This window comes from Nuphar pumila, chromosome 17 (assembly GCF_984573655.1).
Source record: "Nuphar pumila chromosome 17, dmNupPumi1.hap1.1, whole genome shotgun sequence".
Lineage (NCBI taxonomy): Eukaryota > Viridiplantae > Streptophyta > Magnoliopsida > Nymphaeales > Nymphaeaceae > Nuphar > Nuphar pumila.
The window spans coordinates 68,783,812-68,799,597 of NC_143265.1; the positions used below are offsets into that span (position 1 = coordinate 68,783,812).

The 15,786-nt window shown below is 34.2% G+C and overlaps 1 protein-coding gene across 2 annotated transcripts in view; it reads right to left on the minus strand.

Moving 5' to 3' along the window:
• LOC149812122 (putative cyclic nucleotide-gated ion channel 19) overlaps nt 1-15,786 on the minus strand; it is a 113,756-nt gene that overhangs the window by 60,321 nt on the left and 37,649 nt on the right. For both annotated transcript variants that reach the window (XM_089993642.1, XM_089993641.1), the window contains 4 exons: nt 11,586-11,762; nt 8,399-8,497; nt 7,307-7,447; nt 653-901 (listed from right to left, as the gene is read on the minus strand). In XM_089993642.1, the coding sequence (XP_089849768.1) occupies nt 653-901; nt 7,307-7,447; nt 8,399-8,497; nt 11,586-11,762 (666 nt within the window). The remainder of the gene's footprint in view (nt 1-652; nt 902-7,306; nt 7,448-8,398; nt 8,498-11,585; nt 11,763-15,786) is intronic.

Here is a 15,786-nt window from a genome sequence, read left to right on the forward strand (position 1 = left end):
AAATAGCCACTAATGGGCAAAAGAACAACACAACCACTTAAAGTGGTAAGGCACCCAAAAGAAGAGGAAAAATATATATTTCACTCAAAAGGCTTCAAAGAAGCATGCTTTACAATGGGGAGAAACCCCTTTATTTATAGACAAAAGAGGAGGCCTTGGAAGGGCTCCTAGAGGGACGTTGGAGCCCTTCCAACGGTCATAAATATGACCGTTGGATGCTCCAACGTCCTCCTAGGTGGGGCCCATTCCAAGGTGGAAAAGGAAAAGAATAAAGAAAATAAAAAAGAAAGAAAAAAAAGGAAATAAAAGAAAAAGGAGAAAAATTACAATATGCGATAAGAAGTAAAAAGACTGTTTTACCCCTATATGGGTCTATTTACAAAAGATATAAATATATATATATTTATATATGTAGATAGACACATAGACATATATATAATTAATATATATATGTGTATGTGTCGGGATCTATATATATAAATATATATATGTACAACATATTTTAACAGCATAATGCACAATTATCAAAATAAGAAATTAGAAGAGCTCATTAATCATTGGAATATATTTATAAAAAGCAACATCTATTCAAAACTAAGAAAATAAATACAAGAACTAACCACATCAAAGCATATTAAAATTAAAACCAAACCTGCAAACCAAATAGGTACCAACAAGAGCCAACCACATGCCCAGCCAATACAAAAATTAAAAGATTAATGACAAAGTTAGCCCATGCTGACTCAAATATGAAGCCACTTGGAGACTGTCCACCAAGCAGAGGAATGAACCTATACATTCTTGGAAAATATTGAAGAAGAACCACTGCTCTTAATAGATTCTTCGCATAGTTGGCTGATTCAGATTTAACATACTTCGGCAAGAGCCCCAGAATCATAATCTGAATAAAATGAAGCACAAAGTTTGACAATTAGAGATGGAAATCTTTGATAACCAGAATATAAGTGGCATTCGCATTCTTAGGTATCCACTGCATATAAACATCAAGAATGTTTTACATGATAAAATCATTGTTTAGATATCCACAAGAACATTCTAAGGCATGTTAAATTAATAGCACAGTCAAGCTTGGCATTAATAAGAAATAACTGAATGGAAAAAATTCAGAAAGTGTTTCACGTTACCAGAAACCTCTGAAACTCCTGCAGAAACATCAAAATTGAATCATTGTCCAAAAATCATGGATAAATGATATCCATTTGGCGGAGATTTAGCAAAAACCCAAATCGAGCACAAATGGATCGCGATGGGGCCTATTTTTTTGAACAGGGACAGTATGGACATTTCAAAAACAGAACAAATTTCTACTTTTTCGAAAAACATTAAAGGTTATTTTAGAAAGATAAAAAATCATAAAGATTATCTTGTTAAAATATATGTATCAATATATATATATATATATATATATATATATATATATATATATATATATATATATATATGTGTGTGTATTTTTCCTAGAACACCATAATACCCGATAGGGGTATTATGGTTATTTCACATAGTACCCGATAGGGGTACTTGTTTTTTTCCTCTTTTTTATTTTTATCATTTTTGTATTTATTTTATTTTTTCTTCTTCTTTTTTATTCTTTCTTTAAGCCACTTAAGGGGCCCCACCATTGAGTCATTGGGACCCCCAACGGTCACAATTGTGACCATTGGGGGCTCCCAACGACTCCATGGGAGCCCCCTTTTTGGCACACCTTTTGAGACCATGTGGCCTCCCTTCCTCTCCTTTTCTTCTTGTATAAATAGGGGTGAACCCCTTTGTAATTCTTATGCTTGAGAGCTCTCTCTCTCTTCAATAAAGAGACTTCTATATTTTTGCCTATCTCAAGGCTTGTGTATGTGTTGTCCCTTTATGGACTGGTTATTGTCTCTTTTGCTTGTCCATTGTAGGACATTGCAAGTGCTTATAGCACTCTTTGTATTTTCGCATATCTCATTACATGGTATAAGAGACACTTGGTTCTTAGAGGAGGAAGCGTGGTACATATACTTTCATCTATTGTCTCCCTTCTTCTCACTTCTTGGTGGTATTATGGAAGCAAAAATCAATCTATCCTTCAAACTCAATGGAAAGAATTACATGATGTGGGCATCGACAATAGAGAACAACCTCAAAGGCAAGAAACTTTGGGGGTATGTTATGGGTTTCATTCCGGAACCTAAATTGGATCTCATAAAGATCAAAGGTGGATAAGAAAAGGCTCTTGAGGGAGATGCTCGCCTCAAAGCCATTGAAAATCATCAAAAGGAAGTAGAAGATTGAAAAAGCAATCACGCAAAAATCCTTGCTTGGTTCATGAACAATGTTGAACTCAAGGTATGTGCTAATATAGCTAAATTTCGTCGGGTCAATGAGGCTTGGTTTTTTATGAAGGGTATGTATACCCAAAAGGATCTTGCAAGAGCTTATTTTTTGCAAGAAAAAATTAGAACCACCAAACAAGGTTATTCAAGTATTCAAGATTACTATAGTGTTTTAAACCCACTATGGGATGAGTTGGCTCTTTTAGAGCCAAAATGGGTTGCAATGGAAGATGTTAAACTAAGACAAAAGCAAATGGAACAAGATCGATTGTTCTAATTCTTATTTGAACTACGTCTCGAATTTGAGCAAGTGAGGTCATCACTTCTCCATAGATCCATCTTTCCTCCTATAGAGGATGCTATTGCCGAAATCACCCAAGAAGAAAAAGGCTTGGGATGACTAAGAATGTTGATGAAGTGTTTGTTGTTTCCAAATCCGACAATAATGTAAAAACCTACAAGCCCCCCCCCCCCCCCACTTTGGTAAACAAGGAAACTACAGTGGAGGAAGAAAAATGATTGTATGTCATCATTGCTATGAGCCCGGTCACATTAAACCCGTTTGCCCAAAGCTCAATGGAACTTTCAAGCCTAAGGTGGCCTCTCTTGAAGAATCTACCACCAAAGAAGATGAAGACAAGAATGGTGATCTCAAAGAGACCCTTGGTCAAATATCCATGGCTCTTCAACAAATCCTTAAAGCTACTTCCTCCATATCGGGTGCGGTCATTGCATCTACATCATCACCCGATACGTACTCTTGGAACTTAGACTCCGGAGCATCTTTTCATATGACCCCTCATGAAAATGCTTTAATCGATGTTTACACCAATTCAAAAGGCTCTTGTGTCTCTACGGTCGATGGAACTTTTTGAAAAATTTTAACATTGAAACTTTAAACTCCAAAAATTCTCAAAATCTTTTTGTTCCCAAAGTTAGAGTTGTTCCAAAATTAAATTTAAATCTTTTTTCGGTCTTCCAAATTGTCGACCATGGATGTGAAATATTTTTCTCATCTAATGGTTGCTTTGTGCAGGATCTCCAGTCCGAAAAGCGAATTAAGCAAGGTCATAGGAAGGCGGACATTTACTATATAGATCATCTAAACCTTCCCACAAATCATTTTTGTTCTTATGTCCAAGAGAAAAGTATTGAAACTTGACATAAAAGGCTTGGTCATCCAAGCTATTCAAAAATGTATCTTTTTCCATTTGAAAACAAATTTTGTAAGGAAAAAGACATTAATTGTAAAGATTTTATTTTTAGAAAAATGAAAGTTATTCATTTTTCAACTAGAACATTTATTTCTTCAAGACCCTTTGAATTGGTGCACTCGGATGTTTAAGGCCTATCTCCGGTCATGTCTAAAGGGGGTTACTCTTACTATGTCACTTTCATCGATGACTTTACTTGATATGTTTGGATTTATTTCCTTAGTCATAATTCGGAAGTGTTTTCCTTCTTCAAAGAATTTCATATAAAAATTCAAAACCAATTTCAAAGTAATATATCTACTTTGAGAACCGATTCCAGTGGTGAATATTTGTTTGATGAATTCCAAAATTACTTAACACAAAATGAAATTCGTCATAAAAATCCTGCCCTAGGACTTCACAACAAAACAAACTAGCGGAAAGAAAGCATAGGCGTATTATAGAAACCGCTAGAACATTGTTTGTCTCTAGAAATATTCCAAAAAAAAATTGGGCTGAAGCCATCCTAACCTCAACATACCTAATCAATAGAATGCCTTCCTCAAAATTAAAGAATGCCTCTCCTTATGAAAAACTTTTTAAATTCTCACCCAATTTCAATCGCCTTCGCATCTTTGGTTGTAAATGCTTTGTTCTCTTGCATAAGAGAGATAAGTTGTATCCAAAAGCAATTGAATGTGTTTTTCTAGGTTACGGGGAAAATCAAAAAGGCTATAGGTGTTTTGATTTCAAAAATGACAAGCTTTATGTTTCAAAAGATGTAACTTTCTTAGAAGATAAGAATGGTTTTGAAAAAATGGAATCATCACATGAAATTGATTATATATTTTTACATGATCTTATTGATGACATAAATGATGATTCTATGAATCATTTTGAAAATATAGAGGACACTTGTGAAGTATCCAATTTTGATATGTCACCACCAAGTGATGGTACTAATAATGAAAATATTAATGTTTATACCCAAAGAGATCAAGAAAGGCCTATTAGTGCCCTAGGAAAATTCTCAAATTTCTTAATCTTCAGAAGAGCCCCCCATTAGGCACACTTCTAGAGAATCAATATCACCCTATAGGTTTGTATCCTATGAGTCTTTAGCACCCAATTATCGAGCATGTTTAATAACTTTACATTCATATTATGAATCCACTCATTATAATCAAGTTAAGACTCTACCACATTGGGTTGAAGCAATGAAAATAGAATTAGATGTACTAAAAAAGGCTAATACTTAGAAATAGTCAAACTCCCTCGGCATAAAAAACCTATTGAATGTCGCTGGGTCTTTAAAGTTAAAACCAAAAGTGATGGTTCCCTAGAAAGATATAAAGTTAGGTTTGTAGCAAAGAGTTATTCACAAGAATATGGAATTGACTATGAGGAAACATTCGCTCATGTAGCACAAATGACTAGTGTCAGAACTCTAATAGTTGTCGCATCAACCAAAAAATGGCCTATATATTAACTCGATGTGAAAAATGCATTTCTAAATGGGAATTTAAATGAAGAAGTATATATAGATCCACCACCCAGAATTAATATTGGACAAGGTCAAACTCTTAAGCTTTAAAAGCCCTGTATGGTCTTAAACAAGCCCCCAAGGTTTGGTATGATCGTTTTAGTGATATCATGGTTAAATTAGGATTTCATTCTTGTTATACTAACACTGCTCACTTTGTTAAAAGTGCAGGTACTAGTATTGTTATCTTATTACTTTATGTTGATGACATGATTATCACTGAGAATAATCAAAATAGTATTGTTGATGTTAAAACCATGTTAAAAAATAATTTTGACATGTCTGATTTAGGTTTTTTTTAATATTTTCTTGGCATTGAAGTCACATATTCTCCTCGAGGATATATTTTGTCATAGATGAAGCTTGTTACAGATATATGTACTAAGTCTGGCATTTCATATGATAAAAAGGTAGAGACTCCAGAGGTCATTAATGCCAAATTAAGGTTGGAGGACAGGGTTCTTCTGGAAGATCTCACACCCTACAGACAGCTCATTGGATCTCTCACTTACCTAACCATCACAAGACCAGACATCGCTTATGTGGTTCACTCTACAAGCCAATTTCAGCATGCTCCTACAAGTGTGCATATGAGCGTCGTGCTCTGGATCATACGATACATCAAAAACATCATAAATAAAGGGCTATTTTTATCCTCATCTTCTTTCTTAAATCTTCTTGCTTATACTAATGTAGATTGGGGAGGTAACCCTAATGATAGAATCTCAACTACCGGTTTTTGTGTCTTTTTAGGAAATTTCTTAATTGCCTAAAGATACAAGAAGCAACACAAAGTCTCGCTCTCTTCTACTGAAGCTGAAAATCGGGCTATGGCAACCACAACAATGGAATTAGTTTGGCTTTGCAGTCTTCTCAAAGACATGGGGGTTGATATTGCTGAAGCTTCAAAATTATGTTGTGACAACAAGAGTGTCATCTATATTGCAAGCAATCACACTTTCCATGAGCGCACTGAACATATAGAGATGGACTGTCATTATGTTTGGGATGAATATTTACGAGGAACAATTACTCTTCCATATGTCACTTTAGAATATCAGTTGGCAGACTTCTTCACTAAAGCCCTTCATGCTCCTCGCTTCATGTTTCTCCTTGGCAAACTTTCGGTCATCTCCCCATAAAGTTTAAGGGAGGGGGGGGTTAAAATATATGTACCAATATATATATATATCTATATATATATATATATTTCCTAGAACAACATAATACCTAATAGGAGTATTATGGTCATTTCACACAGTACCCGATAGGGGTACTTGTTTTTTTCCTCTTTTTTATTTTTATCATTTTTGTATTTATTTTATTTTTTCTTCTTTTTTTTCTTCTTTCTTTAAGCCACTTAAGGGGCCCCACCATTGAGTCGTTGGGGGCTCCCAACGACTCCATGGGAGCCCCCTTTTTGGCACACCTTTTGAGGCCATGTGGCCTCAATTCCTCTTCTTTTCTTCTTGTATAAATAGGGGTGAACCCCTTTGTAATTCTTATGCTTGAGATCTCTCTCTCTCTTTTCAATAAAGAAACTTCTATATTTTTGCCTATCTCAAGGCTTGTGTATGTGTTGTCCTTTTGTGGACTTGGTTATTGTCTCTTTTGTTTGTTCATTGTAGGACATTGCAAGTGCTTATAGCACTCTTTGTATTTCCGCATATCTCATTATGGTTTGTTCTTCACGAAAGTATTAAGAGAGTTATGTAATTTAAACAAAAAAAGAAAAAAAAATTATAAGAGCGAAATAGAACAAAGGAAGAGAGAGGGAACTCGAGGTTGACAACAGTAGGAAATGAAGGAAGCAAGAAAAGGAAGAAACAAAAGGAAGTTGTTACTTATTACTCACTTATTTTTCTTGTTACTTCTATATGTTCTATTTTAAGGACTTTTTATTTGTTTTTCCATTTTATTTAATTTTTCTATCTTTATTTAATACTTCCAAGATTTTCCTGAAAAACAGTTAAAAAAAAACCTCGAGAAAGACTTTGTCGAAAACAATGAGGGTGACTATGGTTCATGGTATAATTGAGATTCAGATTTCCTATACACCAGGGATGACAAGAGAGAGAGAGAAAGATTCAAGGAAAAACAAAACGGCATCATGCATGTCATCTTAATACACAAAGTTCAACAGTTTCTTCTATCATCAATAATAAAACATTTCAAATCATAATAGTTGCAACTTTCAAGTAGAAAATTCCACATGAGAACCATGTAAAAACTACCTGTGGTAGCGGAAGCACAACAAACAGATCAATCCAGAAGGACCGGCTACAAATATAATGGCGAGCAATTTTTTTTGGCTGATCAACTAAATCTCCTGTGCCTACCACTCGAGATTCTGGAGCAACATATGCCAATCTAAACTGCAGATATGAAGCATAAGCAGTAATCAAAAACTATTTTTCAATAATATTTGGTCACATGCATAGCAAACCAGATGGAGAAAGCTTGAACCGCATCTTCTAGACAAGGGCATTATTTACTAGAACCAAAATTATGAACAGCCTCAATGAAGTGTATATTTGAGATTCCTCAACGAGGGTTAGGGGAGGGAGGGAACCAACAAAAAGTTGTAAAACTTAAACTCAAGAAACTTAGTAACAAAACAAAAAGCAAGTTGAAGAAATAACAGACAGCGTTAATGTTATTTGCTTCAAGATAATAGCCAAATCAAATGGATATTGACTTTGATACAATGTAAAAAACTAAAAATGATATTGGGATTCAAGAAAACCCCAAATATCTTAAGAATGTACACAAACAAATTAAAATAAATAATTTTTATTAATTCCTTCACAAAATGCTTTTAGCAAAAGCCTACATGAAATGAGGCCTTAATCCTCTACATATACAAGAGAAAGACTAGCCATTGTAGGGCTTCTAATGGCTAGTAGCCTCAAACGGATAGCTAGATGCTACCCAAAATACAAAAATACTCTTGCATACAAGGGTTTAAAAATACAAAAAAATAAATACATGAAAAAATACAGAAAAATGCAAACAATACAAAGGAATGACCTATATACATCCTAAATCTAACAAACGCCACTAGAAATCATTGCATATCTGACATTCCTACTATTATTGCAAACAAAACTATGGGACTTTAGATCTTTCATAGCTTCAATGCATAGACTTAGATATGCAAATATCTCACTATAGAAATATTTCCCATATAGAGACAAATCATTAGCAGTTAAATCTCATAATTTCTTGTCATATGTCATAGGACCACAATACTTAACCAAAAATTAAGGAAGCAAGATGCAAAAAGAATCACCCATGTGAGGGAAACAGTTGAAAAGTAAGCACACCTGCAGAAGCATGTGTAGCAAGTAAATAAAGTCTGTCAGGCTCCTCACAGATGAAAGAAATGTTGCCAAGGTCCAATTAAGAACTATACACTTGTTATCCTGACATTTGAAAAAGAATAAAATTAAATACAGAATCAGAAAATGACTCAGAATACGTGAAAAGGTCCCTTCAGATCATTTATTTTCTTTTGTCTTGAGGGTATGGACTTTGAGAATAAGTGGCAGTGTTGGATTGAGGTCCTGCTGCACACTCAAGGTTTAATCAAAGTACACTTAGACTTAATAGCATGACTGTCGCCTGTTCATGAGAGTAGGAAAAAACCTTGTATCCTCTCCATCACATGAAACCAAAAATTCCAACTGGTTCTATCAGCCTCAATAGACCCCAACTACCAAACATGGACAATAAGCTCAGTTTTACAGCCCCCGACTAGCATCAGATTCCCAAAAAAACTAGTTGAAGCCCAGCAGTAGAAAAATACATAGAAAAATCTGTTACTCTCTGAATACTTATCAGATGGACATGAGCACCACATGGTTTTTAATTATTTTCTACATCTTAAATATATTTTTTTCCTTTCCTTTACATGTTTTACTTATTATATGTATTTTATTGTCTAAACATGATATGTTCTTACTCATTTTTGTTATTTTATATTTTTTTAATTTTTTAAGCCCCTAGATTTATCACCAAATCTATAATATCATGAGATATAGCCAATACCAATATTTGTGACTATGAGATTTTATATATATAGGCTAGCATTTGTTACCCTCGTGGGTAAGGAACCCCTTAGTTGGAATGCATAGAGGGATGTTGTTTTGACCAAATCTGACCTCATGGATGTGTTCAGCATAGAAAAATTTTAGGAATCGACCCTTGGATTATAGTTTTTTCATGTAAAAATATGTTTTTTTGAGGTTTCAAAATCTGATACATTGTAGGTTGTTGATTTTTTAACCTTTGTAAAATCTGACATATGTCAAAAAACATGATCCAAAGGTCAGTTTCTACTAAACTTAATATGTAGATCACATCTAGAGGGTCAGATGTGCACAAAATCTGAAAGAAATGAAAATATTATATGTTTTCACTAGAGGGTTCCTTACACACGAGGGTAGCAAACATTACCCTTTATATATATATAAACTCTTGACTTTTGCAATGTAGTGATAATTTATTTTAACTAATTGTGTATATGGTGATTAAATTTATCAATGGTTATTTTAACTAATTGTGTATATGGTGATTAAATTTATCAATGGTTCGCTGATGCTCACATCTTGCTGACGACCCAGCATGGTGATATTGTGAAATTTTTTAGGGTCAAAGGGCGTATTTGACTCTGAAATGTAGGTTTTGTCATTTATAATTCACAAGGGCTTTCATTGTATGAAGCAACACGTTGTAGACCTTCCAAATTTAGGAATGCAACCACGTCAGAGGGCTCAAAATGATGCATAAGCTGAGAGGTGAGCAAGTATAGAAGAAATTAAGGATATGAATAATAGAAGGAAACAGACATTACAAGCAATGGCATAGTTACAGTCACTGACCGCACCACCAAATAATGAAGATGATTAGCCACATGGCTCACTACAAGATTGTTAAGTTGTGTGTATATATATATATATATATTTGTTTCATATTGCACATATATATATTCTATTTATAATTATGTAATAGGTAATACTCTTTAGGGGTATTTTTATTATTTCACAAGTACTGTATTAGGAAGTGCCCATTAGGGGCACATTAGAAATTTTACTTTATTCTTTTCTTTTTGCCCTTTTCTGTTTTTATAAGGACTGTTTGGTCAAATACCAAACAGAGTTGTTGGGTTCTTTTTTGACTAGTCAACATAGAGTTGGCTAGCCAATAGAGCTTTTGGAACAATCCAATAGCTCTATTGAGACTACCTCTTGTGTATAAATAGGGGTTTTGTTCCCCTCCATTCTCTAATGTTTCTCTTAAGCATTCATGCTCAATAAAATGTATATTTTTTATATTCTTGTGTTTTTTTAAATTCTTTAATGTCTTGTATGCACTTAGTGCTTGTGTAGTGCCTTAATGCTCTTGTATTGTCCCTTAGTTGGACTTGTGTATGTGCATGTGCACTTTATCTTTGAAGATGAAGACGATGTTGACTTTTGTTGTTTTTACACAATGTGTAATCTTATGGTGTCTATGTTTATGATTTTATATAATGACTAATAAACTTTACCTGATGTTAATCACATATCAATGTTCAATTGATCTCAATGCTTAAATTCTTTTTTTTCTTGTATTATATGATATTTCTAAATTTTTCTGTTTTTTTGAACTTTTTCTGATTTTTTGTGATTTTTTTTCATAAATTTGTAAGTGCTTTTTTTCATACCTTACGATATGATACGATAAGCCCATATCCCTGACCCTTCCGATACGGGTTCAGAACTTCTGATATGTTTTTACAACATTGGTCTCTTTTTTATAAGAAACACTAGAGGATTATGGCTCCCTCCAATGTATTAGTGATAATAAGAACTTTACAAAAGACCATAATCCAAAGAAACCAAACAATTGGAAGTTTATGTTTCCAATTAAATGAATCCCTATCTCTATTCAAAAATATAAGAACATTGGGCATTTGCTTACTGTGAGATTAATGCAACAAATTGTGGACTTCTTTACAAAGGGCCAACCTACACCTCAATTTCACTCTCTAATCTCTAAACTAGAGATTATTCATCTTGCACCATCTCCAGTTTAGGAGAGTGAAAACATTTGTATGTAGCATGCGTACTACAGTTCATTATGTACATAGACAGAGCAGAGGCAATTTTGTTATTTTTGTTATATACAGGGTATTTCTATCTTTTCATCGGTTTTGCTATTTTATGTCAAGTAGAGTCATGTATAAGGAAATTCTTATCCACTTTATATTTTTTTATATTAAACACAAGAAACGACCCTAAAGGGTTTTAGTATGCAATGACCCTAAATGAATGAATGATCATTTTCTTGATCCACCATTGTTTCAGCCCTATTTGCAAATGAAGAACGCAAGTACCAAATATATATCAATCATGCCAATTTATTAATCATGGTGATCATGATAGGAAGCTAAATTTTTACAAAGCTGAAAACAAATGTAACATAAATGTGAACAAATTCATTCAAATAAGGCATGGTATAGAGATTCACCTGTTGCACGGACAACACAAAGAAGAATAGTGGGTCTATAAATATAGCCACCATGCATGAAATAACAAAAAATTGGTTCCACTGTTGCACGACCTTGGCATGAGGATTCATGACACCAGGAATGCATGAATGAATGAAAGATATAGATCTCGTTGCCCAATTCTTCGCTTCCCCAAACTGTATATCAAACAACAAAACTAAACAAACTTAGAATATGCAAATGAAGGAAAGATAAAGAACTTGAACTGCATACCAACATAGGAGTGGAAAAGAACAACGTATACACTGTTTTTTATTCATTAAAACCATACACAAGCAATGATGAACACAATCCCCACAACCTGCTACAAAATGGATATTACGATCACAAATCGAGTTCAAGAAAGGTAAAGTTCATGGCTTAAATCACAAGTTTTAGTTCCCTGGTTTAAGACACTAACCTTGCTAGTGACTATCCTAATTCCTAACCAGTGTTGCAGAAGCAGTGTCATACAATATGCAACGATACAACACATTTTAAAGGGAAAATAATAAATAAATGCACCCTCAAACTAGTTTAGGGAATATATTTGTGTTGTAATGTACATATCATATGATGTCAATACATCCCGATACAGGGTGTATCTTATTGACTGAATATTCATGAGATTTTTGGTGTTTTATATGCCCTATACCCATGTGGTTTCATTTTCTATGATGTCTTGAGTTTTTCCTTTCATTTGATATAATAAATATTGCATTTATTCTCATTGTACACTGTTAAGATGTATGTATCTTTATAATATACCTAGGTATACCTGTTAGGTATTTCTCATTATACCTTTTAGGTATTTCTAAAGCATACCTAGGTATACCTTTTAGGTATATTATAAAGATACATACATCTTAACAGTACATGTGCATATTAAATGGGCCATTATGGAGTGGCATTTTTGTAAATACATTTATTTATAATGTGTTCATAAAGAGCACATTAGAGCATCTCTTTTTAATAGAGCATAGTGTGGTAGCCTTGCATACAAGAGGAAGTTTTGGGCCACAAAAGGACCTCCCCTCCTTTGAAGTCACCATCTTAAACTCCCCTCAAGCCACGATGGCATCAAAGTCACTTCAATTCATTTGGCTGAACCATTTATCCGAGGTACCACTCATTTCCTTCTCCATTCTCTCACCACCCATACATCATACGACCATTCCTCTGTTACTGTGCATCTGCTGATACAGTGCGGACATCACTACCATTGCTGCTGTTTTATCCTTTGTTGTGACTGACACCCTCTAAACCCCTTTTCTTCTCTCTAAACCTCTGTTTTGTAAGGGATGTAATGTTTTCGGTTGTGTTATTATGCATTTTTGTAATGGTGCAAGGGTACAATCATCCATCAAGGTAGATTGGAACATGGGCATCAAACTTGTAATACTAACCGTCGAATTCTTGCATCCAACTGATTGAAATAACCACAATACCTTTAAAAGAAATGACATCTTTTAAAGTACTTGATCACTTTTTCAGGCAAAATGAGCCATTGGAGCGTTGATTTTTTTAACACTCAAATTGAGATATAGAAACTTTGAACTTTATTTTGGGATCTCTTCACCTTTACCGTAGCCTCTGATTCCCGGAGCTTAGATTACAAGTGAGAAGAAGAAAAAAAGAGAAAGATAAAGGGAAAAGAAGATGAGGGCTTGAGAGTTGATTGGATCCTCGCGTCTTCTTGGGCTCCCTTGAATACACTCTTACTTTGGCAACTTATTTTTTCCTTTTCTCTATCTCTTCTTTTTCTCCTTTTTTTTTAACTTGTGTAATTTCTTTCTTTTATAGAGTTGTTCCCTTAAGTTTAGCATCTCATGATGACTGGTTTACTGAAACTAGCATCAGTTACCTTCTTTTACTGTAACTTGCAAAGGTAGTAAGAGAGATTTACCGCAACCAGCATAGGTTACCCTATTTTACCGTAACCAGCAAGCATGGTAAATGAGGTTTACTGAAACCAGCACAGATTACCCTCTTTTACCGTAACCAGCAAGCATAGTAAGAGAGTTTATCATAAAATGCGTATTTATCTTATCAAGTATAAATGAATGTATATTTGATAATTTTGACATACTTATACATGTATTTAAATTATTTATTTATTTATTATTATATTATATATTATATTATATATATATTGTGCAAACAGTTTGCCCCTAGATTTCTTTATGTTTGAAAGTAATTTCAAATGTAAAGAAATCGCCTTTATTTATTTAGCCCTTCTTCTTTTTTTTGCTAAATAAATTTTATTCATTTGGATTGTAGAGTTGACACAAGATCTATTCATATTTAAATCCCATTTTATTTGGGTTTGAACTTTGATCCATAATTTGGATATAATTTGTTGAATCTGGGTTCGTATTTTTTTTTACCGTGCGGAATCAACTCACTTTTTGGACTCTTCCCTTTTTTTATGAGAAATCTCCAACATTTTATAGGATTCACACCCTCTTTTTTTTAGGTGTGCTTTCCTATTTTTTGAGGTTTCTTTTAGTGCCCAACATTTTTGTATTTTTTGTATTTATTTATTTATTTTTAATTATATGTTTATCCATAACATTGGTAATTTAGGTTACCTAGTTTAAGATTAGAAAATGTGAGACCCAACATCTTTTTGTAAGATTCTCATCTTTTGAGCTAGTTAGAAACCCAATTAATTGAGATTCCTTTCGGATTAACATCATCACAAGGACACTTACTGTAATACCTGTAAATTTTATTGGATAAATAAACTCGAATTTCATATTCATAAGCTGATACGAGGATATTTCCATTGTTTTAATTTTTATTCTTATTTAGATCTTGGATACCCTGTTTGGATCTTCAATATCGGATCCATAATATCCTGTTCGAATCTTCGATATTCCATTTGGATCTTAGATATCGGATCACGAACATTAAATTTGATATTTAATAATAGATTTTGGTCAAATGGATGGGATCTCTGGTATTAGATCCTCAATATCATGATCAAACTTGATATTGGATATAGGACGAATTGAGTGGATCCGCGGAGTTTAAATCAGATTTTTAATAAGAAAAAAATCTATATTGGACCTATAATACTTTAGAGGGATCCGTAAATAGCACAGGCGATGGTTGGATCCATATTTCTTTATTTGGATCCTGGACACCAGAGAGGTAAATAGGGTAGAGTCCAACTAAAATTTTACTTGGATCCATAACAAGTCACTTGGAATCCAAGATAAAGTATCTAGATCCATAGAAATCTAATTTGGGTTCATAAGCAAAAAATTTAGTACCTTGAAAATTAAAAGATCCAGATCCACGGATGGATCTGGATAGGCCCAAAACGTGGACCCAACTATAAGTGAGTCACGAATCACGAGTTCGGTCAAACCAAGCCCACACCCACTGGTGCGTTAAATGAAAAGTGAATATATATATATATATGGTTCACGTTAAAAACAATACATTCAAGGTTAAGAGGAGAAGTGAAAAAGAAAAAAAACAAACGTTAAAGTTAAAAACGAGGAGCACACGCAAACCCTAAAAAGGATTTACGTTTGAGATTAGAAAGAGAGGGCTGTGTGTTTTCATGCAGCCAGAAATGAATGAGGGAGAGTGGGTAACCGACCACCTCTCCCCCACGATCTCCTCCGATCTTCTCTCCCTCACATCTTTTAAAAACCCCCTTCCACACACACTCTTTCGTTCTCTCTTCCTCTCCCACTCGTTAATTCTTCTTCACTTCCGTTTCCACTCGTTACCTCTCTCTTTGGTGCATGAATTGGAGAAGGGGGCGCACGGCTGCAAGAAAACACGGCAAAGAGAGAAAAAACTTCTAAAAGGTAGGGTTTATTGTGATTTTCGTAGTGTACTGGTTTCAAAGATGTGAGACAGGGCAGCACAACCCATTTGCATGGGTTTAAACTGTGTGAACGATGAATCTCGGAACTGTGTATGTGTTAAATACCGAATAATGGATTTCTCGTGTACTGATTTTCGAAAATCCAACTTTTAACTTCCTGATTCACCGTGTTTGAGTGGGTAGGATCCCTATGCCTTCGCCGTGTTCTCTGTCCCAAGGTTGTAAGGATATATATATATCAATGATTCATACCTGCAAAGCCTATAAAGGTTTTGTGGTCTATTTGAAAACCTGCAGGTCGATACCAGAATTTTTCGGTATGACAGGTCCTGGGC